The 24,451-nt window shown below is 38.9% G+C and overlaps 1 protein-coding gene across 1 annotated transcript in view; it reads right to left on the reverse strand.

Annotated features, from left to right (window-relative positions):
* DNAAF5 (dynein axonemal assembly factor 5) overlaps nt 1-22,048 on the reverse strand; it is a 288,383-nt gene extending 266,335 nt beyond the window's left edge. Inside the window, exons 1-3 of the mRNA XM_053695125.1 lie at nt 21,523-22,048; nt 15,824-16,008; nt 7,571-7,695 (exon numbers count right to left, since the gene is read on the reverse strand). Coding sequence (XP_053551100.1) covers nt 7,571-7,695; nt 15,824-16,008; nt 21,523-22,048 — 836 coding nt within the window. The remainder of the gene's footprint in view (nt 1-7,570; nt 7,696-15,823; nt 16,009-21,522) is intronic.
* Nucleotides 22,049-24,451: the final 2,403 nt, after the last annotated feature.

Here is a 24,451-nt window from a genome sequence, read left to right on the forward strand (position 1 = left end):
GTGGCAGTTAGGGGAGGAGCTATATAGACAGCTCTGCTGTGGGTGTCCTCTTGCAGCTTCCTGTTGGGAAGGAGAATATCCCACAAGTAATGGATGAACCCGTGGACTGGATACACCTTTACAAGAGAAATAAAAGCTTTTGCTTTGATCACTAGATACACAGAAATTGTGCCTGTTCTGTTTCAACGTTTACTGTATGTAGAGCAGATTGATCCACTGCGGCTACAGCACTCCGGGCTAGAGAGGGGTATCCAGTTGTTTCAAGAGTTTCTACATCTGGAACTTGAAGCTGGAGAACAAAGTGCTGCAGAGTTTGTTTGTTTTTTCTAATGTAAACATTTGCTGGAAAAAAACTAAATTTATGCTTACCTGATAAATTTCTTTCTTTTGCATGATGTACCGAGTCCACGGATTCATCCTTACTTGTGGGATACCAATACCAAAGCTTTAGGACACGGATGAAGGGATGGACAAGACAGAAACCTAAACGGAAGGCACCACTGCTTGCAAAACCTTTCTCCCAAAAACAGCCTCCGAAGAAGCAAAAGTATCAAATTTGTAAAATTTTGAAAAGTTATGAAGCGAAGACCAAGTCGCAGCCTTACAAATCTGTTCAACAGAAGCATCATTTTTAAAAGCCCATGTGGAAGCTACCGCTCTAGAAGAATGAGCTGTAATCCTTTCAGGAGGCTGCTGTCCAGCAGTCTCATAAGCCAAACAAATGATACTTTTCAGCCAAAAGGAAAGAGAAGTCGCCGTAGCCTTTTGACCCCTACGCTTTCCAGAATAGACAACAAACAAAGAAGATGTTTGACGAAAATCTTTGGTTGCCTGCAAATAAAATTTCAAAGCACGAACCACGTCCAAGTTGTGCAACAGACGTTCCTTCTTACAAGAAGGATTAGGACACAGAGAAGGAACAACAATTTCCTGATTGATATTCCTGTTAGTAACAACCTTAGGTAGGAAGTCAGGCTTGGTACGCAAAACCACCTTATCAGCATGGAACACAAGATAAGGTGAGTCACATTGTAATGCAGATAGTTCAGAAACTCTTCGAGCTGAAGAGATAGCAACTAGGAACAAAACTTTCCAAGATAAAAGCTTAATATCTATGGAATGCATGGGTTCAATTGGAACCCCCTGAAGAACTCTAAGAACTAAATTTAGACTCCATGGCGGAGCAACAGGTTTAAACACAGGCTTAATTCTAGCTAAAGCCTGACAAAAAGCCTGAACGTCTGGAATATCTGCCAGACGCTTGTGCAACAAAATAGACGGAGCAGATATCTGTCCTTTTAGGGAACTAGCTGACAATCCTTTCTCCAATCCCTCTGGGAGAAAAGACAAAATCCTAGGAATCCTGATTTTACTCCAGGAGAAGCTTTTGGATTCGCACCAAAAAAGATATTTACGCCAGATCTTATGATAGATTTTCCTGGTAACAGGCTTTCGAGCCTGAATCAAGGTATTTATGACTGACTCAGAGAAACCCCGCTTTGATAGAATCAAGCGTTCAATCTCCAAGCAGTCAGTTGCAGAGAAATTAGATTTGGATGCTTGAATGGACCTTGAATCAGAAGGTCCTGTCTCAATGGCAGAGACCATGGTGGAAGAGATGAAATGTCCACCAGGTCTGCATACCAAGTCTTGCATGGCCACGCAGGCACTATCAAAATCACAGATGCTCTCTCCTGTTTGATTCTGGCAATCAGACGTGGAAGGATAGGGAAAGGTGGAAACACATAAGCCAGGTTGAACGACCAGGGTACTGCTAGAGCATCTATCAGTACATCCTGAGGATCCCTTGACCTGGAGCCGTAACGAGGAAGTTTGGCATTCTGATGAGACGCCATCAGATCCAATTCTGGTGTGCCCCATAGCCGAACCAGCTGAGCAAACACCTCCGGATGGAATTCCCACTCCCCCAGATGAAAAGTCTGACGACTTAGAAAATCTGCCTCCCAGTTCTCTACACCTGGGATATAGATCGCTGACAGATGGCAAGAGTGAGCCTCTGCCCATCGGATTATCCTTGAGACCTCTATCATCGCTAAGGAACTCTTTGTTCCGCCCTGATGATTGATATAAGCCACAGTCGTGATGTTGTCTGACTGAAACCTGATGAATCTGGCCGAAGCCTGCTGAGGCCATGCCTGGAGAGCATTGAATATCGCTCTTAATTCCAGAATATTTATCGGTAGGAGAGCCTCCTCCCGAGTCCACAAACCCTGAGCTTTCAGGGAATTCCAGACTGCACCCCAGCCCAGAAGGCTGGCGTCTGTCGTCACTATAAACCAATCTGGCCTGCAGAAACACATTCCCTGGGACAGATGATCCTGTGACAACCACCAAAGAAGAGAGTCTCTGGTCTCTTGATCCAGATTTATCTGAGGGGATAAATCCGCATAATCCCCATTCCACTGATTGAGCATGCATAGTTGCAGTGGTCTGAGATGCAAGCGAGCAAACGGAACTATGTCCATTGCCGCTACCATTAGACCGATTACCTCCATACACTGAGCCACTGACGGCCAAGGAATGGAGTGAAGAGCTCGGCAGGTGGACAAAATCTTTGATTTTCTGACCTCCGTCAGAAATATTTTCATGTCCACTGAGTCTATCAGAGTCCCTAGAAATGAAACTCTTGTGAGGGGGGAAAGAGAACTGTTTTTTACGTTCACCTTCCACCCGTGAGATCTTAGAAAGGCCAACATTAAGTTTGGGTGAGACTTGGCTAGTTGGAAGGTCGACGCTTGAATTAGAATGTCGTCTAGATAAGGCGCCACTGCTATGCCCCGTGGCCTTAGAACCGCCAGAAGGGACCCTAGCACCTTTGTGGAGACTTGTGGTGCCGTGGCCAACCCGAAAGGAAGAGCCACAAACTGATAATGCTTGTCAAGAAAGGCGAACCTGAGGAACTGGTGATGATCTTTGTGGATAGGAATGTGCAGATATGCATCCTTTAAGTCCACGGTGGTCATATATTGACCCTCCTGGATCAATGGTAAGATAGTCCGAATGGCCTCCATCTTGAAAGATGGGACTCTTAGGAATTGGTTTAGGATATTGAGATCCAGAATTGGTCTGAAGGTTCCCTCCTTTTTGGGAACTATAAACAGATTGGAGTAGAACCCCTGCCCCTGTTCTGCTTTTGGAACTGGGCAGATCACTCCCATGGTAAAAAGGTCTTCTACACAGCGTAAGAACGCCTCTCTTTTTGTTGGGTTTACAGACAATTGAGAAAGATGGAACCTCCCCCTTGGAGGGGAATCCTTGAAATCTAGAAGGTATCCCTGGGTTACAATTTCTACTGCCCAGGAATCCTGAACGTCTGCCCCCTACTAGATCCGGTCCCGGATCGGGGGCTACCCCTTCATGCTGACTTAGTGGCAGCAGCAGGCTTTTTGGCATGTTTACCCTTGTTCCAAGCCTGATTAGGTCTCCAGGTTGGCTTGGATTGAGCAACGTTCCCCTCTTGCTTTGCAGCAGAGGAAGAGGAAGTGGGACCACTCTTGAAGTTTGGAAATGAACGAAAATTATTTTGTTTGGTCCTTGTCTTATTTAACTTTTCCTGAGGGAGGGTATGACCCTTCCCTCCAGTGATGTCTGAAATGATCTCTTTCAGTGCAGGCCCAAATAGGGTCTTACCTTTGAAAGGGATGGACAAAAGCTTAGATTTAGATGACACATCAGCTGACCAGGACTTAAGCCATAACGCTCTACGCGCTAAAATGGCAAAACCTGAATTCTTAGCCACTAATTTAGCAAGAAAAAGCGGCTTCTGTAATAAAAGAATTAGCCAATTTAAGAGCCTTAATTCTGTCTAAAATATCATCTAGTGGGGTCTGAAGAGCCTCTTCTAGAGCCTCAAACCAAAAGGCAGCCGCAGTGGTTACAGGAGCAATGCACACTATAGGTTGAAGAAGAAAACCTTGATGAACAAAAATTTTCTTTAGGAGACCCTCTAATTTTTTATCCATAGGATAAATGAAAGCACAACTGTCTTCAATAGGTATAGTTGTACGCTTAACCAGGGTAGAAATAGCTCCCTCCACCTTAGGGACCGTCTGCCATGAGTCCTTTATGGTGTCAGAAATGGGAAGCATTTTCTTAAAAACAGGAGGGGGAGAGAACGGAATACCTGGTCTATCCCACTCCTTAGTAACAATGTCCGAAATCCTCTTAGGGACCGGAAAAACATCAGTGTAAACCGGAACCTCTAAATATTTGTCCATTTTACACAATTTCTCTGGAACTACAATAGGGTCACAATCATCCAGAGTAGCTAAAACCTCCCTGAGCAATAAGCAGAGGTGCTCTAGCTTAAATTTAAATGCCGTCATATCTGAATCAGTCTGAGAGAACATCCTTCCTGAATCAGAAATCTCTCCCTCAGACAGCAAATCCCTCATCCCTACTTCAGAACATTGTGAGGGAATATCGGATACGGCCAATAAAGCGTCAGAATGCTCAGCATTTGTTCTTAACCCAGAGCTACTGCGCTTCCCTTGCAACCCACGCAGTTTAGATAAAAACTCTGTGAGGGTAGTATTCATAACTGAAGCCATATCTTGCAAGGTGAAAGAATTAGACGCACTAGAGGTACTTGGCGTCGCTTGTGCGGGCGTTACCGGTTGTGACACTTGGGGAGAACTAGATGGTAAAACCTGATTTCTTTCTCTCTGAGAATCATCTAATGCCAAACTTTTATAAGTCAAAATATGCTGTTTGCAATTTATAGACATATCAGTACAAGTGGGACACATTCTAAGAGGGGGTTCCACAATGGCTTCTAAACAAATTGAGCAATGAGTTTCCTCAGTGTCAGACATGTTTAACAGACTAGTAATAAAGCAAGCAAGCTTGGAAAACACTTTATTTAATGAAAAAAAAACACAATTTGCAAAAACGGTACTGTGCCTTTAAGAGAAAAAGAGGCATACACAAACTGCAAAACAGGTTAAAATTGCTTCAATTTTTCCGAAATTTTAACAGTGTACCCACTAAGCTTTAGAAGGACAAGTTAATAAGCAATAAAACCCCCAAATGAAAAAAACGGATTGAAATTTGTCTAAAACCGGTTAAAAATCCCTATAAGCACCTTGCCACAGCTCTGCTGTGGCCCTACCTGCCCTTAGGAACGATAATATGGGGTTAAAGCTTCGAATAGGCCCTCAGAAGATTATCAGGACCTCAGGAGAAGTTGCTTGCTGCTTGTCTGTATAACTAAATGTGCAACTGAGGCGTTAAAATAGGCCCCGCCCACCCCACTCGATGTTGCTGGGGCCTACACAAATCTAACAAACCTAGTTTGAAAACCATGTGGGTTATAAGCCAAATGACCCCTCAAGCAAACGTCCCATAAACATAAAAAACGTTACTCCCAGAACACACAAACGTTTGTCCCAATTTTTCATAAACAAACTGAGTGCCCAAAAAACTTAGCCCTTTATGCAAGCTAGTAAAGCCTATTTCACACTAGGATTACTGCTTACCCTTCCCCTAATGGGGATACTGTCAGCCTTTCTGAGTTAACACAGTCTCTGCAGAAAAATGACTGAACATACCTCATTGCTGTACAGCAAGAACCGTTCCTCACACTGAAGTTTTCCTGTACTCCTCAGCTTCTGTAGGAACAGCAGTGGGCCTTAGTTACAAATGCTAAGATCATCATCCTCCAGGCAGAAATCTTCATCTATGTCCTGCCTGAGAATAAATAGTACAACACCGGTACCATTTAAAAATAACAAACTCTTGATTGGAGACAAAATAAAAACTAACAGTTTAACACCTCTTCTCTTTACCCTTGCTCCTTAGAGCCAGCAAAGAGAATGACTGGGGGGTGGAGTTAAGGGGGGAGCTATATAGACAGCTCTGCTGTGGTGCTCTCTTTGCTACTTCCTGTCAGGAAGGACAATATCCCACAAGTAAGGATGAATCCATGGACTCGGTACATCATGCAAAATAAATTAAATCACTCTATTGTCGATGTGATCACGTGATTTCAAGGCCAGGATCGGATCAGTGGGACTGCCTACGCTGCTAGGCATGCCCCTAGTCCAATGTTTCATTTCCTGAAAGGAAGAGGCAGCAGGACGCCATATATTTAACAGAATTAAAGCCCAGTGCTGTTAGGATAGCATGAAACGTCCTAACGGCATGAAGCAGTTAAAGGGTTAAAATAGGAGAACAGCTTTGACACAGGAGGAAAAACAATAACACTGAGTAATAACCGTGCCACAAGCAAATCAAAGTTCCTTAAAAACGGACAGTAAATTCAAAATGGAATGTTAATTCATATAGAGTGTGGTATTGGCTATTGCTATTAGCAAATTTGCTTTTTTTCTCTTGATATATATGAAGACTAATTGGAGCTTAGGAACGTGCATTAGCAGCCTATGGCAGCAGTTTTTGCAGCTTTGTATAACATTGCTATAATCATTGTTGCAAGCACTGCTGCCAGAAGGCATAAGACAAACAAAAAATCTGTGGCTACAGACACACTGTCTTGATTCACTATGCATAGGGAAATGTCAAATGAGGAAACACTGAAGCCGGGTGCCGGCGGAAACAGCGGTCTCCTGCTGCTCAGTCACAGAGAACACAGAAGATGCTGCCACACTCAAATGCTTAAAAATAGCAAACACTCAAAGGGCCATTCTGGTGAAAATTTAAATGCACATAGAGGAATCACATCTTTAAATAGAAACATATTTGCAATATACATGTATTGGCAAAAATGCTTATAGTAAAAGTTATCCCTGTTTTAGTCGTAGCATTTTTTACTGCATGTGCATGTGAAGTATATTCTCAGTGCTCCAGCATTTAAAATGCTGCAGCTGCTCAGAGTGCCAGTGGGGCTTTTATCATATCAGCAACTAACAAATTGAGTCACTACAAGATTTTACAAGCACCTTAGGTCCTCTGAGCAAGTGCTTTGTTTAAAATGCAGGTGCAGTGTGCATACTTAAATACACTTTGGAAACAGCTATAGCTTTTATTAGAAGCATTTTTGCGAATACATATATATTACAAAAAATGCTTTAATTTAAAACTGAAATGCAGCCATGTGGATTCCGATTTTGGCTAGAATGTCCCTTTAATTCCAAACTAATTAAAAATAGAACTGTACACAAGCAGGTAGCTTGTAAGAAAACATCTTACGTGCTTCAAGCTCTTGGTCAGCGCTTACTCAGACTCTAAGTAAGCACCGACAAGGAGCGCGAAACGCGTAAGTTGTTTTCGTACAAGCTACCTCCTTATGTACAGTTCTGTTTTTAATTAGTTTGGAATTAAGTGTTTGCAGATTTTAAGTATTTGAGAGCGGAGGCATCTTCTGTGTTCTCAGTGGAATAAGACATGTGCCTGCTCCTAATTTTTATTTTAGGTGCACATCTTTTACAATGCAGTACTTAAACTGTAAATATATACTAAGCCTAAATAAAAATAACTTTACTTTAATGACCCTTTAATAAATGAGGTGCATCCTCAAATGTTATTAACACTTTTCCAGTAGGATGACTGATATAAATTTCTTGTTCTGTAGCAGAATCAATGGTTCCATTACCTAATATCAGACATATCATCTGTAATACTGCTCAACAGAAGAGGTATCAACTTATGGAAGTACGAGTATCTATCTCTAAGGTCCAAAAGCCAGTTCCCAACAACAACCGTTACCGCTTGCCGAACCTACAAAATGAAAAGCATAAAAACAAAATAAACGTTTAGAAAACATGAGATGGAAGTGAATTTATTTTATGTTGTGTCAGACAGAAAAAAAACCCACTTATATTTATTAGGAAACTGCAGGATTTCTTTCCTATTGTTTTGAGTTTTTTGAATATGAATTCATTAAAGTGAGAGCACACAAAAACATTTAATAAAATAAGCAGTGCAGTGTTCTCCTAAGCACGCTGGCTTTTTTTTGTGTGAAAAATAATAAAACATTAAAGGGCCATCGGACCTAAATTAGAAGTAGGTCTATTAAATAAATTACATAAATATGTACCACCCGTACAGTTGAGGTAGTATTTTTTTTTTTTTTTTTTTTTAAATAATCCACACCTCCCAATATATTATTATAATATTATATACACCATCTGTAATGAAATTACAACTGTTAAATTTATGATTTTTATCTTTTGAATTCAGAGAGTTCATGGATATTTATTGCTTTAAATAAAAGGTGCTAATGGTAATTCATTTTTAAGATTTATTGGCAATTACATTTTCTTAAAATAGATGCCAAGTCTGTTGCTAGGCAACAACATGCACACTTCTACAGTGTGCCAGCAGAGGCAAGCAGGAAATCACTGTTTTAAACATGCTCAGTAGAGGGCTTCTCTGAGAAGGTCATGTGACAGGATGAACAGAGAAAACCTAGGTTTTAACATGGCAGTTTACTTTGCATCCTGCAGGAAGTGGCTTAGTAGGGAACTTCAAACTGCTTGTTTAGAGTGTAAACAGGCAAGATATTTTATTTATACACTTTATTTTGAGCATTGCTTGTTCGCATGCAATTTTTGCTAATTCAAGCAGTGTTTCATTTCCCTTTAACACCAGCGATACACTAATGTGAGCTAGCTTAACACATCTCGTTGCTGCTTCTGAGCCCACCTACATATGCTTTTCAACAAAGGATTTCAAGAGAAAGAAGTACATTTGATAATAGCAAACTAAAATGTTTCTTCTAATTACATGCTCTATCTGAACCATAAAAGTTAAAATTTTGACTTTCATGTAACTTTATTATTCAAAGCACATTACTTAGGCTCTTTAAAGAGGCACAGAAAGACCAAATTTCTCATGTAAATGAATATGTAAAGCTACGAATTTAAAGGATATGCAGCAGCACAAACATTTGATCCACCCTGCCATTCTGCACACACTCAAACAATGAGTAAACGTTCCTGATTACCAAGACACAATTTAAATAATGGAGGATGTCTGGTATAATAATTTTTGTCAAAAAAAGAAAAATGAGTTAAATCTAATTAAATTGATACTGAAACAAAGAAGAAATGCATAAGCACAAATAAAGGAACCAATTGCTCTTGATAAGGACAACGTACACACATCTTGTTCTAACAGTTACTATAATTATTAAATCAAAATAAAAAAAGAAAGAGCATTTGATCAAAAAAATCACTGCTTAAAAGGTACATGCCACCCACATTTTTTCTTTTATGATTTAGAAAGAGAATGCAATTTTAAACATCTTTCTAATTTACTTATTTTATCTAATTTGTTTTATTCTCTTGATATTCTTTGATGAAAAGCATATCTAGATATGCTCACTAGTTGCTGATTGGTTGCTGCACATAGAAGCATTGTGTGATTGGCTCACCATGTGCATTGCTTTTTCTTCAAATAAGGATATTTACAAAATGAAGCAAAATAAATTATGGAAGTAAATTGTAATGTTGTTTAAATTTCTATTCTCTATCTGAATCATGAAAGAAAGATTTTGGGTTTAGTGGCCCTTTAAGTATGACAAAGATTGCAGCAAATTTCCTATATAAGCATTTTTATTTAATTATACATTTATAGAAACACAAATATGAGTTTTTAAAGGGTCACAATAGTCAAAAAAATGACTAATTCGTTAGAGCATGTAATTTTAAGACTATCAACCCTCAACTACTGTAATGTTTAACCCCAGTAAGGGGGCTAAACACACAGTAGAAGTACCACTCTGGACCCAATCAGCAGCGCTAGTTACACATCTTAGTTGTGAAACTAGCACTATGGATTGGATCACGTCAGTTTCCACTCAGGAGCAGCAATGCTCTCTGGATCCCAAACAGTAATTCTACTTTGGGTTTACTCCCTTTTGGGGGGTTAAGCACACAGTAGAGCAGGTTCCATAGTCTTAAAATGACATGCTCCAAAAACTTTAATACAAGGCCCAAAAAAAATAATAGGTGCCAGGTCTCCACTGGCACCTCAAAATTAGGTTGTGGTGCTCTGGTTTGGAGCCTCCAAGACACCCATGAGCCACAACAGCCACCACATCTAAAATTTAGCCTGGTGAGGCTGGATCCTTTTTAAACCACACCACTTGGAACTATGAATCCCATGATTCTGTGTGGCCCATGATGGATAGGTCCAGTCTCATGCAAGAAAATTGAAGCCCTCGATTGCTACAAACTAAAAGTTCCAGTAAAAAGGCAGCTCCCACACAAGTAATGCCGCCTTCTATACACCGTGGGTTTAACGATTCCCCAAACTTTGTGTGCCTAAGCAGTACTGCAGATGTAATGCTTTCTTTATATGGTGGTCTATATATCAATTGTCTGACCAAGAAACACTGGCACTTAAAGGTCCATGATACCCAAATGTTGAAACACTTGAAAGCTATGCAGCATAGCTGTAAAAAGCGGACTAGAAAATATCACCTGCACATCTCTATGTAAAAAAGAAAGATAATATTACCTCAAAAATTCCGCAGTAGCCACATCCCATTGTAAAGGACTTCTAAGCAGCAAATCAGTATGTCTGTCCCAGGACAGCTAAGGGAGTGAGCTTACGTGCACACTAATCTTATTTCCCTATTCAGTTTAAGGAAGTTTACTATGAAATCTCATGTGAGTTAAGTGAAATATCATTAGATCACAGTAAAAGAGTTCATGACCTCAGCACTGCTGATGCTGATTGGCTGCTGTTCATTTCTTCATTTATTTATTTTTTACCTGCAGCTGAGCATAACTTTTTACACAGAACTTACTCTGCTGAGCTGAAGAAATTGTGAGGTAAAATATCTTCCTGCTCAGGTGATATTTTCCTGTCAGCTTTTTACAGTTATACTGCATCAGTTTCAAGTGATTTAGCATATGACTATTATGTCCCTTTAAATGTTTGGACTTGATAAATTTAGCACTTTTTTTTACCTCATTTCTTATGGACTATTGAAATAATTACATGTGAATATTCAAATGTTGTGGTCAACAGTCAGGGTATGCTGGAAATTAGAAGCTGTAATTATTGAATATTAAAGAAAAAACAGGTATCAAACTGTGGTATCAACCCAACTATAATTATTCATACAAAATCAATCATTAAAATCAAGCTTAAAATAATTTCTATATTTTTTGATTTCTGGCACCAACAAAGGTGGCCCTTTAAAGAGAATATCGACAGCATACACAAAGCCAAGGTGCCACATAAAATTCTCCTCCCTTACTTCACCTCAGAAGAGACATGCACATCTAACCAGTTATGCTATGTCATTACCATGTGAATTACGGCACCATGACTCTACGATACCTACTGAAATCACATAGTATATATGTGTTTGTATTCTCACTGGAACCTATGTAACTGGCATACCATCCAGCGAATTTTACTGAGCACCTGGCTAGAATTTAAGCCAATATTTGGCAACAAATAGCAAGAGAGAGAAAGAAAAAGAAAGAGAAATGGGAGATTATATACTGTATCTCTTGCATCCATATTTTACTAAGAATAAAACAGTAGTATTAATGGATGAAAACACAAGAAATGTCAGTTAAATAGTGAATGCCAATAACTAACAGAATGCTTCCATTACAAATAACAGCTTGTTTTCTATTAAAGCTTGAATGATAAAACTGTTGGATGCAAGTGAAAGGTATTTCTGGCATTTAATGTGTGTTATACCCAACCACCCACTGTGGGCTCATGAGAGTTTTGTATCTTGGCAGCCATTGCTCCAGCCCACGCACTTATATCAAACCAACAACTGTAATTGAGAAACACATCACAGGAAACATAACCAGATATACAAGTTTAGAAATCTAGAGTATTCTCATGATGTTGTGCTAAAGAGACAGTAAAATCAAAATTAAACTTGTGTGATTCATACAAATTTCAATACAGGAGCGATTTTAATGTTTTTAAAGCTCTTCAAAAATGTGACTGTGATCATTGAAAAACATGGAACAAAACAGAAAGCAGTTGTATTTCTTCTTAAGAGAGCGGTTATTGGATTTTAAACTGTAATAAACCGGTTGCAAATTGGAGACTCCCAGTGAGTATTTTTCATTAGTGAACACATTGGGTTTTCCTTTCTACACTATTGGTGGCCTTTTACCCATAGGGTTACCAAGACGCTGTTCTACTTTATAAGCCCATGGTGCCTTACAGAGGCAACACTTTGAATTGAATGATTCCCTGAACATGTACCTCCTTTATCGAAACAATATCCTTTGAGTACACCTACTGTAGGTGAGCTCAGGAGCGTGCAGATGTCCTTAGCACACTACGGCAACAGATTATGCAATAATGTATAACATTTCTACAAACATTGTTACAGTTTGCAAATGTGGAGGCAATGAAAGAACCACTTTTTTAAGAGATTTACAGATATATACAGTATATAAAGGAGATTAGATAGATATTTAGTCTCTTTCTATAAATAACCGAGAAAAATAAAAAACTCTGCTCAGCCAACAGTTCTTAGATGGCCACAGAAAATGTATTTATTTATATTCAATAGTTTTTGAATAATAGACATTTTCATATTTCCTATATACAATTATATAGCATCCCCTCCTGTATTATGCACTGCTATATTGCTAACTAAAACTATTTACATTGAAGGTAATGCAGCAGCATAAGCAGGGGTCAAGTCCTGTAAAAAAAAAAAAGTGGCACTCACAAAGACTTCCACCCCCTCACAATTGATATTGTTTTATACACACATACATAGGTTAATGAAAGCAAGTTAAAACCAATAAAGGGCTGAATGGTTGCCTTTGGGTCTGAGGATGGACACCCATGGTTACATTTTTACATGACAAGGGTGAAATTTGTATTTGTAATTTAGGATTCAGTTGATACTAAATACTGAGAAGCCAGACACACATTTTTTAGAACGAAGGGGCATTGGGCGTTTGTATTTAGATGATGTTGTATAATCTAAAAAGCTAAGAGCCTTAGTAAAAAATTTAGGAGACTTTACTCCCTGGCTCTCTGGATGTGTAAGGCTCTGTAATGTAAACATCTGATATAATGATCTTTATAAGGTTTGTGTGTGCAATCACTCTGCAATAAAAGAAACAATGATAATGTGATTTAAAGTAAAATTATGGTCACAATGTGACATTTTCTTTTACGATTAACACATACCAAATAAATGTGAAGCAAGTAACACTGGCAGAGGAAGCAGGACTGGCATGAGGGCACAGTAACATTGAAAGCAAAACAGGTCACCTTGAACTTTGGGATGAAACTGGTATGGTTGAATCTGCAGCAAATACATTATCTTGCAAAGGTCAGCATTCTGCAGAGAATCTGGCCTGCTGACCATAAATTGATTGCCATACAGACACCAACATAGATAAAAAGACTGCACATACCATAGGTGTATAAAATAAAGTAATTGGGCTTATCCTACTACAAAGATGTTTCACAAACACCTTTAATTGCAAGGACTATTTTCCTTTGTGGGTACACATGTATGTCCCTTGCAAATCTCATCCCAGCTATCTGTGGAAGAATTAAAAGGAATTCTAATCAGAGTGGAAGTTGGAAGGACATGACTCTTCCCCTGCGTGATGAGCAAATTTTTTCTGTGGTGAAACTCTTAGTTATTTTAAAGTTGTTTTAAAAAAGTTCAACTAGACACACAAACACCTGTTTTCTTAATGTCAAGATCTAGGGTGTCCATAATTTGCTTTTAACTCACATGGTGCATAGCCAGCTTAGCTTCAGTTTCTGTCCTCTACTTCCTTTCCAGGGCGGGCTGAGACCTCCGTGTCTGACAGCAACTCTAAACACCTCCTCTGTCACAGAGTCTCACCCACTTAAGATGTAATAGTCCTATTTCTGCTGAGAAGAGCTAAATAACCCCAGCGCAAGCCACACAAATGTAAGCACCATGTGTTCCACCCAATGTGGGGTGATCACACAGCAGGACCGCTGACAGGTTTGCATTTAGTGTATTGTAGGAAGTGTTACTGCCCATTACTAGAGGATCTCACTATCCCTCTAAGCAGACTGTGCCCAGCTCCTCCCACAAGCAGCAGCAGTGTTTACTGAAGAGTTTATATTCTCTGTCCAGGGGAAACTTAGTTCCACCTGCAAAAATAAAGCAGGAACTCTGTTACCATGCATTCATGCTGAACTTGACCCCTGAGCATAAGCTGTGTACTTCGAAAGAATGCTCATTAGTTGATAAAACAACTCCTGACAACTCTAGTGGTAGAGCCAGACATGAAGAGAAGGATGTATTCAGGACAGCAACATGTACGTTTAAAAAAAACTATGCAAATACGTAAAGCATTTTTAAATGTTATATTTTCAGATAAAACTAAGAAAACAATTGAGTGTAATATCCCTTTAAGTAAAACAAAACAAACACCATTGTTCTATATCAGTTTTGTTTTCTCTTAATCTGTTTAAAGGAATATGAAGTAAAAAAAAATGTCTTGTGATTCAGACAGATCATACAATTAACAAAAGTTTCTAATTTACTTCTATTATAACATTTGTATTGTTCCATTGTTATTCTTTCTTGAAGAGATACCTAGGTAGGTGTCTGGAGCACTACATGGCAGGAAATAGTGCTCTAGTAAATGGATACAATTATTGCAAAACTGCTGCCACATAGTGCTCCAGAAACGTGCACACTTCTAAACATACGTCCCTTACTTTCAACAAAAGATACCAAGGGAAAAAAAGAAAATTTGATAATAGACGTAAATCAGAAAGTTGTTTAGAATTGTATGTCCTTCGTCACTAGTAAACAACAAGTACCGGGCAAGAGAAATGTCTTGCTATTCCGCTTCATCAGATGGATGTAGATTAGACCTACAGTATTTGGACAAAAGATTTGTAAATTTGTATTTTTGCTAAACATTCCAAAACTTTATAGAACTTTTTATCAAATTTAAAATATTCCAAACAGTAAGTGAAACCACCAAATAAATTAGGTAACATGCGATATGTAAACAAATAATATACAGGTAGCCCTCAGTTTACGCCGGGGTTAGGTTCCAGAAGGAATGGTTGTAAATTGAAACCATTGTAAATTGAAACCCAGTTTATAATGTAAGTCAATGGGAAGTGAGGGAGATAGGTTCCAGGCCCCTCTCAAAATTGTCATAAGTAACACCTAATACATTATTTTTAAAGCTTTGAAATGAAGACTTTAAATGTTAAACAGCATTATAAACCTAATAAAATAATCACACTACACAGAATATATAATTAAACTAAGTTAAATGAACAAAAATATTTGCTAAACAGAATTATAAACCTAATAAAATAATCACACAACACAGACTTCACTTGCATTTTTCTGCCAACAGTTCTTTCTATGCATTCCAATCTTGACTGATTTATAGACAGGAAGATCTTGTTCCTTTGAAATCTGCTCGATAGCTCAGGTCTGGTTAAACTGATTAATTTCAGTTTGCTTGGCTTTGCTGCAACACAAGGGGACAGCTCCACCTACTGGCTATTTTAATAAATGCACTGCTTCTCAATATCAGTCACATGACTGGAAAAAATGGTTGTTATTCTGAAACGGTGTAAATTGAACCGTTGTAAAACGAGGGCCACATATATATATATATATATATATATATATATATATATATATATATATATATATATATATATATATATATATATATATATATATATATATATATATATATATATATATATTTTATTTTTTTTTTAAATCGTATGCTCAATCAATCATACAAGAAAAATTGGGTGTTTGATGTCCCTTTAATGATGACCGTGCCATTTAAATTTGTGCTCATCGATTAATGCAAGATTGGAATAAACTTGTATGGAAAAAATTATGTAAAATTAATAATAATAATACCTGAGGGGCATCATCAAAGAGTCTCTGTGCAAGGTGTGAGAGGACATCGTCCACAGATTTCCCATTGCTATACTGTATTACTGTACCCGTTGTCTGGATGACTGCAATACGAACTTTGGAGTGCTGATGTGAAATGGTTTGCATGAGAGGTTTGATCAAAGATTCTGCCTGCATATGAAAATGTTCTGAAAATAAAAAAAACAAAAATAAAGAGACATTCTAAAGAAAATATAATATGATCAAAAGATTGTTATTTTTATACTAGACTCCTTTTTAACTGTATGTGACATAGTTAGGTAATGATGGAGATCTCACTAGCAGCAAAATAAGATATTTCACAGTTGAATTAAACAGATTATGGACATCTATAAACTGCATTACTGATCTTTCTAGCACCAAAGTTGTTAACCCCTTGGGATTTTCAGACGTACCATTATATCCCGAAAAAAAAAAAAAAGATCTTAAGGACCCTAGTAACGTAATTGTACGTCCTCCTTTTTGATCCACATTGCGAAGGGATCCCTACAGCCCCAGAACTTGCCTTGCAACTGAGGCAGTGTGTCCAGGGTCAGTTAGAGCCCAGGACAGTCATATGATCGCTGTGATAGCAAATCACAATGATTACTGTATTACAAACAGTAACAGTGAGGGTGGGCTGCCAAGAGGTGCAGAGGGGATGAAGATGTCTCAGCTGCAGAGAGGGGGTTGGGAGGGGGATGGACGGGCGGGACTCTACACTACGGAAACAAAGTTTAGTAGGGAGAGGGAGGGATGGAAAGCTAAACATAGAAAAAAAAATGTCAAAACAAAGTGGGGAGGGGGCTACTAAATGATTGCAAAGAGGGCAAGGTGTGGACACGAGACCACTATGCTACAGAAAAATGTTTTAGTAAGTAAATAAAATTGTAAAATACTCTAATTTGGGTTCTGTCACTACTGGGAGGAGGGAGGGTTAGAGAGCTGCTTGGGAGAGATCAGGAGGTGGAAGGCTTGAAGAGGGACCCTTACAAATATTTTTTTTTATTATTATATATAAAATAATGAAAAATTAAAGGATAAGTAAATACAGTAGATTTCCATAGTCAACAAATGCATGATAAAAAGACAATGGAATAGCACTTAGTCTCAACTTTGACAAATTTCAAAGTTATGTCTATTTCTACTCCCCCGTATAATGTGACATCCATTAGCCAATCACAAATGCATTTACGTATATTCTGCATATGCTCAGTAGGGCCTGGTGACTCAAAAAGTGTAAGAATAAAAAGACTATTGACACATTGTTAATGGAAGAAAATTGGAAAGTTGTTTAAAAGTGCTGCTCTATCTGAATCATGAAAGTTTTATTTTGACTTGGGTGTCCCATAAAAAAAAAAAGCACTAAACTTCTTAGTGACAGACTATGCCAATACCTGATGGTGGTGAGGTTGGTGAGGGGGAGTACAGAGATGCTTGGGAGGGATAAGATAGGGATCATGGAGGTGGGAAGTGTCAGTTGGGAGGGTAAAACCTACATTACAATACTATTACCCTTACCCCTTCACTGACTGTATTTTCAGAAATGTGGTATGCAGCTGCAATAAGCAGCCTTCTATCTACCAAAAAGCAAAGGAAAAACCATAATGTCTGCCATTTCTGAACAAAAAGGAACCCAAATAAGTTTTTACAACCTTTTGTGTTATGACTGCACAAGTAGTATGTAAATAATTTTTAGTTTGAAACCCAAATGGCTAAATTACAAGTTGTGCATTGGGGTTAAAAAGCAGCGTTGGCCGGTCCCAACGCTGCTTTTCAATGCCCGCTGGTATTATGAGTCTTGAAATGACAGGCTCACCGGTCACTTTTTTTTGCCAGACTCGGAAATACCGCAAATCCACTTACATCAATTGCATATCCTATATTTCCAATGGGACTTGCATAGCGCCAGTATTATGAGTCTGCCAAAAAGTGAGCGGTAGACCCTCTCCTGTCAAGCCTGGTACCGCATTTTAAAGTCAGTAGTTAAGAGTTTTACACTACAACGCCGTAGCATAAAACTCTTAACTAAAGTGCAAAAAAGTACACTAACACCCATAAACTACCTAGTAACCCCTAAACCGAGGCCCCCCTACATCACAAACACTAAAATAATTTTTTTAACCCCTAATCTGCCGAACGAACATCGCCGCCACTATAATAAATATATTAACCCCTTAACCCGCCGCACTCCCACATCACAAACACTAGTTAAATATTATTAACCCCTAATCTGTCGTCCCTAACATCGCCGACACCTACCTACATTTATTAACCCCTAATCTGTCGCCCCCAACGTTGCCGCCACTATATTAAATGTATTAACCCCTAAATCTAAGTCTAACCCCCCTAACTTAAATATAATTACAATAAATCTAGATAAAATTACTACAATTATTCCTATTTAAAACTAAATACGTATCTATAAAATAAACCCTAAGCTAGCTACAATATAACTAATAGTTACATTGTAGCTAGCTTAGGGTTTATTTTTATTTCACAGGCAACTTTGTATTTATTTTAACTATGCACAATAGTTATTAAATAGTTATTAACTATTTAATAACTACCTAGTTAAAATAAAGACAAATTTACCTGTAAAATAAAACCTAACCTAAGTTACAATTACACCTAACACTACACTATAATTAAATCAATTACCTAAACTAAATACAATTAATTACAATTTTAAAAAATTATCTAAAGTACGAAAAAAAACAACACTAAATTACAGAAAATAATAAAATAATTACAAGATTTTTAAACTAATTACACCTACTCTAATCCCCCTAACAAAATAAAAAAAGCTCCCCAAAATAAAAAAAAGCCCTACCCTAAATTACAAATAGCCCTTAAAAGGGCCTTTTGCGGGGCATTGCCCCAAAGTAATCAGCTCTTTTACCTGTAAAAAAAAATACAATCCCCCCCGCCCAACATTAAAACCCACACAACCAACCCTACTCTAAAACCCACCCAATCCCCCCTTAAAAAAAACCTAACACTAACCCATTGAAGATCACCCTACCGTGAGACGTCTTCACCCAACCGGGCAGAAGTGGTGTGGTCCTCCAGACGGGCAGAAGTCTTCATCCAAGCCGGGCAGAAGAGGTCCTCCAGACGGGCAGAAGTCTTCATCCAGACGGCATCTTCTATCTTCATCGATCCGGCACGGAGCAGATCCATCTTCAAGACATCCGACGGGGAGCATCCTCTTCATCCGGAGTCTTCTTCAACAATTACGGTTTCTTTAAGTGACGTCATCCAAGATGGTGTCCCTTCAATTCCGATTGGCTGATAGAATTCTATCAGCCAATCGGAATTAAGGTAGGACAAATCATATTGGCTCATGCAATCAGCCAATAGGATTGAGCTCACATTCTATTGGCTTATTGGAACAGCCAATAGAATGCGAGCTCAATCCTATTGGCTGATTGCATTGAACCGTCATTGTTGAAGAAGACTCCGGATGAAGAGGATGCTCCGTGTCGGATGTCTTGAAGATGGAGCCGCTTCGCGTCGGATGTCTTGAAGATAGAAGATGCCGTCTGGATGAAGACTTCTGTCCGTCTGGAGGACCTCTTCTGCCCGGCTTGGATGAAGACTTCTGCCCGTCTGGAGGACCACTTCTGCCCGGTTGGGTGAAGACATCTCACGGTAGGGTGATCTTCAAAGGGTTAGTGTTAGGTTTTTTAAGGGGGGATTGGTTGGGTTTTAGAGTAGGGTTGGTTGTGTGGGTGGTGGGTTTTAATGTTGGGGGGGAATTGTATTTTTTTTTTACAGGTAAAAGAGCTGATTACTTTGGGGCAATGCCCCGCAAAAGGCCCTTTTAAGGGCTATTTGTAATTTAGGGTAGGGCTTTTTTTTTATTTTGGGGGGATTTTTTATTTTGTTAGGAGGATTAGAGTAGGTGTAATTAGTTTAAAAATCTTGTAATTATTTTATTATTTTCTGTAATTTAGTGGGAGGTTTTTTTTCCGTACTTTAGATAATTGTTTTAAATTGTAATTAATTGTATTTAGTGTAGGTAATTGATTTAATTATAGTGTAGTGTTAGATGTAATTGTAACTTAGGTTAGGTTTTATTTTACAGGTAAATTTGTCTTTATTTTAACTAGGTAGGTTATTAAATAGTTAATAACTATTTAATAACTATTCTACCTAGTTAAAATAAATACAAAGTTGCCTGTAAAATAAAAATAAACCCTAAGCTAGCTACAATGTAACTATTAGTTATATTGTAGCTATCTTAGGGTTTATTTTATAGGCAAGTATTTAGTTTTAAATAGGAATTATTTAGTTAATTTTAGTAATTTTATTTAGATTTATTGTAATTATATTTAAGTTAGGGGGTGTTAGGGTTAGACTTAGGTTTAGGGGTTAATAACTTTATTATAGTGGTGGCGACGTTGTGGGCGGCCGATTAGGGGTTAATAAATGTAGTTAGGTTGCGGCGACATTGGGGGCGGCAGATTAGGGGTTAATAAATGTAGTTAGGTTGCGGCGACATTGGGGGCTGCAGATTAGGGGTTAATAAATATAATGTAAGGTTCGGCGATGTTGAGGGCAGCAGATTAGGGGTTCATAACTATGAGCATAAACTGCTCGTTAGCACCGCACCCCTGTTAACGCAAAACTCGTAATCTAGGTGAAAGTTTGTGAAAAAGTTAACTTTTTTTTTCTTCTTCATATGATTGCATTTGGCAGCGAAATAGTGGCATGAAAACTATTTCTATTTAAATGAAGTGATAGCAAAAATGCTAAAAATTCTCCGGTACTTTAGGCAAGTTTTTCTCTTTTCCAATACTAAAGGGGCTAGAGAGCCAGTTAACTCATTCACTTCTTGACTAAACAGACTTAAAGGGACACTAAACCCGAAAAATTTTCTTTTCGTGATTCAGACAGAGCATGCAATTTTAAGCAACTTTCTAATTTACTCCTATTATCAAATTTTCTTAATTCTCTTGGTATCTTTATTTGAAATGCAAGAATGTAAGTTTAGATGCCGACCCATTTTTGGTGAATAACCTGGGTTATTCTTGCTGATTGGTGGATAAATTCATCCACCAATAAAAAAAAATGCTGTCCAGAGTACTGAACCAAAAAAGACGCTTACATGCCTGCTTCTTCAAATAAAGATACCAAGAGAACGAAGAAAAATTGATAATAGGAGTAAATTAGAAAGTTGCTTAAAATTGCATGCTCTATCTGAATCACTAAATAAAAAATTTGGGTTCAGTGTCCCTTTAAACAATACATAAAAGTACTCCAGGGAAGCTAAGAACTTAATCTATTTCCCTATCCAGTAACTATTGAGACATGAAGCAAACCTATATGGCACTGGTTTTCAAACCTGTCCTCTGGCCTCCCTAACAGGTCAGATATTGAGGATATCTGAACTAGAGCACAGGTAAAATAATCATCTGATTAGTAACATGGTTATTTTACCTGCTCTCTCCCAATGTAATCCTGAAAATCTGTCCTGTTAGGGAGGCCTGATGACAGGTTTAAAAAAAGTGCTCTATGTGAATCAAAGAGGTTAATGGTTTGGTTAACTCCTTCACTGCTAAAACAAACTATACAAAATGTGCAGACTATTTCAGCCATATCTGTCAGCAGAGATTACAGAAGTTATTCACTGCATAATTAAATACGTTGGGGACATTGCCACTGCTCCTTTTCATTACCTGGGATGGCCTTGGCATAATTACTGGCACATTTGCAGCTTTGTTTCTTCACATCTGGGAAGGGATCTACAATGGCCCTCTGCAGGATCCTGACCATCTCATCCAGGTAAGGTGCCAGCTTGTTACCGCAGACTTCAACAATCAATGTTAGCAGCTCTGTCAGTGACAGCCTAAGTTCCTCAGCTGGCTCCACGATTTCCTGGCCGCCCAAACGCTGAGTGATGGCTGGTATCATATAGGGCAAGGAGTTCTGAGGCATGGGCACATTCCTCACACAGTGGCTGAGGATCAAGATAGCAATCTCCCTACACTTCTCCGTAGAGTCTGACAGGCACCTGAGTAGCGGCCTAAGCAGTTGCTCCTCGAACACCTCTTGCAAAGCAGAACTGGACAAACTCCCCTCCACCTCCTGCTGTATGGCGACCAGCGCACGTCTCCTAGCACTCTTGTTTTCATCGCTTAAGCAGTTAAGATGCCGGGCCAAGTTCTGAGACAAGGAAACACGCTGCTCGCTGTCCGCCGCCATTGCTGTAACCTCTGGTAACCTAGCAACGGCGTCTTTGAACAAACAAATCTTTATTAACATTACAAAAACAGCAACCGAACTGGGAAGTAATCATCTAGTTGCTAGGCAGCATAAGCCTTTAGGCCTGCTATAATGTTGCAACCTGAATCACACGTTTATAACAAAAATGCTTAACACTTTACCTTTTACATTTTTCGTGGTCATTAATTTCGTAAAACACAATTTATTTTTTTTTACAAATAACTAGCTCGAAGCAATATGGTTTGGAATAGGTTGTGATTTAACCCCCTTAATTGCTCTGTTATATCACACCAATATGCTAAAGTCTGACTATTTTAGCCTTTTGCGCAGTTTCTTTTTTAATTTTATCTATGAGTATCTACATTTTTATGCATAACGTACACTTTATTTTTGTATTTGAAACAAAAGTCACCAATATATATATATACACACACACAGTCGTATGCAAAAGTTTAGGCACCCCTGACAATTTCCATGATTTTCATTTATACATAATTGGGTGTTTGGGTCAGCAATTTCATTTTGATCTACAATGTAAAGTAGTGCGTGTATAGCCTGTATAACAGTGTAAATTTGCAGTTCCTTCAAAATAACTCAACACACAGCCATTAATGTCTAAACCATTGGCAACAAAAGTGAATATACCCCTAAGTGAAAATGTCCAAATTGGGCCCAATTTGCCATTTTCCCTCCCCGGTGTCATGTGACTCGTTAGTGTTACAAGGTCTCAGGTGTGAATGGGGAGCAGGTGTGTTACATTTGGTGCTATTGCTCTCACACTCTCTCATTCTGGTCACTGGAAGTTTAACATGGCACCTCATGGCAAAGAACTCTCTGAGGATCTGAAAAAAAAATTGTTGCTCTACATAAAGATGGTCTAGGCTATAAAAAGGTTGCCAAGACCCTGAAACTGAGCTGCAGCACGGTGGGCAAGACCATACAGTGGTTTACGAGGACAGGTTCCACTCAGAACAGGCCTTACCATGGTCGACCAAAGAAGTTGAGTGCACGTGCTCAGCGTCATGTCCAGAGGTTGTCTTTGGGAAATAGACGTATGAGTGCTGCGAGCATTGCTGCATTGATTGAAGGGGTGGGGGGTCAGCCTGTCAGTGCTCAGACTATACGCCGCACACTTCTTTGGTTCAGATGGTGTCAAGCGTGTGTGGCGGCAACAAGGTGAGGAGGAGTGTGTCTTGCCTACAGTCAAGCATGGCGGTGGGAGTGTCATGGTCTGGGCCTACATGAGTGTTGCCGGCACAGGGGAGCTACAGTTCATTGAGGGAACCATGAATGCCAACATGTACTGTGACATACTGAAGCAGAGCATGATCCCCTCCCTTCAGAGACTGGGCCGCAGGGCAGTATTCCAACATGATAACAACCCCAAACACACCTCCAAGACGGCCACTGCCTTGCTAAAGAAGCAGAGGGTAAAGTTGATGGACTGGCCAAGCATGTCTCCAGACCTAAACCCTATTGAGCATCTGTGGGGCATCCTCAAACGGAATGTGGGGGAGCGCAAGGTCTCTAACATCCACCAGCTCTGTGATGTCGTCATGGAGGAGTGGAAGAAGACTCCAGTGGCAACCTGTGAAGCTCTGGTGAATTCCATGCCCAAGAGGGTTAAGGCAGTACTGGAAAATAATGGTGGCCACACAAAATATTGACACTTTGTGCCCAATTTGGACATTTCCACTTAGGGGTGTACTCACTTTTGTTGCCAACAGTTTAGACATTAATGACTGTGTGTTGAGTTTTTTTGAGGGGACAGCACATTTACACTGTTATACAGGCTGTACACTCACTACTTTACATTATAGCAAAGTGTCATTTCTTCAGTGTTGTCACATGAAAAAATATAATAAAATATTTACAAAAATGTGAGGGGTGTACTCCCTTTTGTGAGATACTGTATACATACATATACACAGTGATCAAAGAAAGGAAGATAAATGCTGTCTATACATTGTGCAAAATGACTAGAATATATTTGTTTATAAACATATTCAAAGAGGGGGTGGAGGCAGATGAGATCAGAAGTGCTGAGTGATATTTTGGCCTGGGTAGTAGCTTAGGACTTGAAATTTTGAGCAGTATATATATATATATATATATATATATATACACACACACACACACACACACACACACACACACACACACACACACACACACACACACACACACACACACACACACACACAGTGTCCTAGAGTAAAAGGAGCACTCGCCAGGTCTTTATGAAGTCACCATTTTATTATATACTGTATATATATGATACAAATTAAAAGCTAAGTTTTAGCCTTGAGTGTCTGCCATTGTTTCTACGGATGTGGGTTTGAAGCTCGCCCACTAAGACTACTCACCAGTACCACCATCTCT

The sequence above is a fragment of the Bombina bombina genome, chromosome 11 (assembly GCF_027579735.1).
Source record: "Bombina bombina isolate aBomBom1 chromosome 11, aBomBom1.pri, whole genome shotgun sequence".
NCBI lineage: Eukaryota > Metazoa > Chordata > Amphibia > Anura > Bombinatoridae > Bombina > Bombina bombina.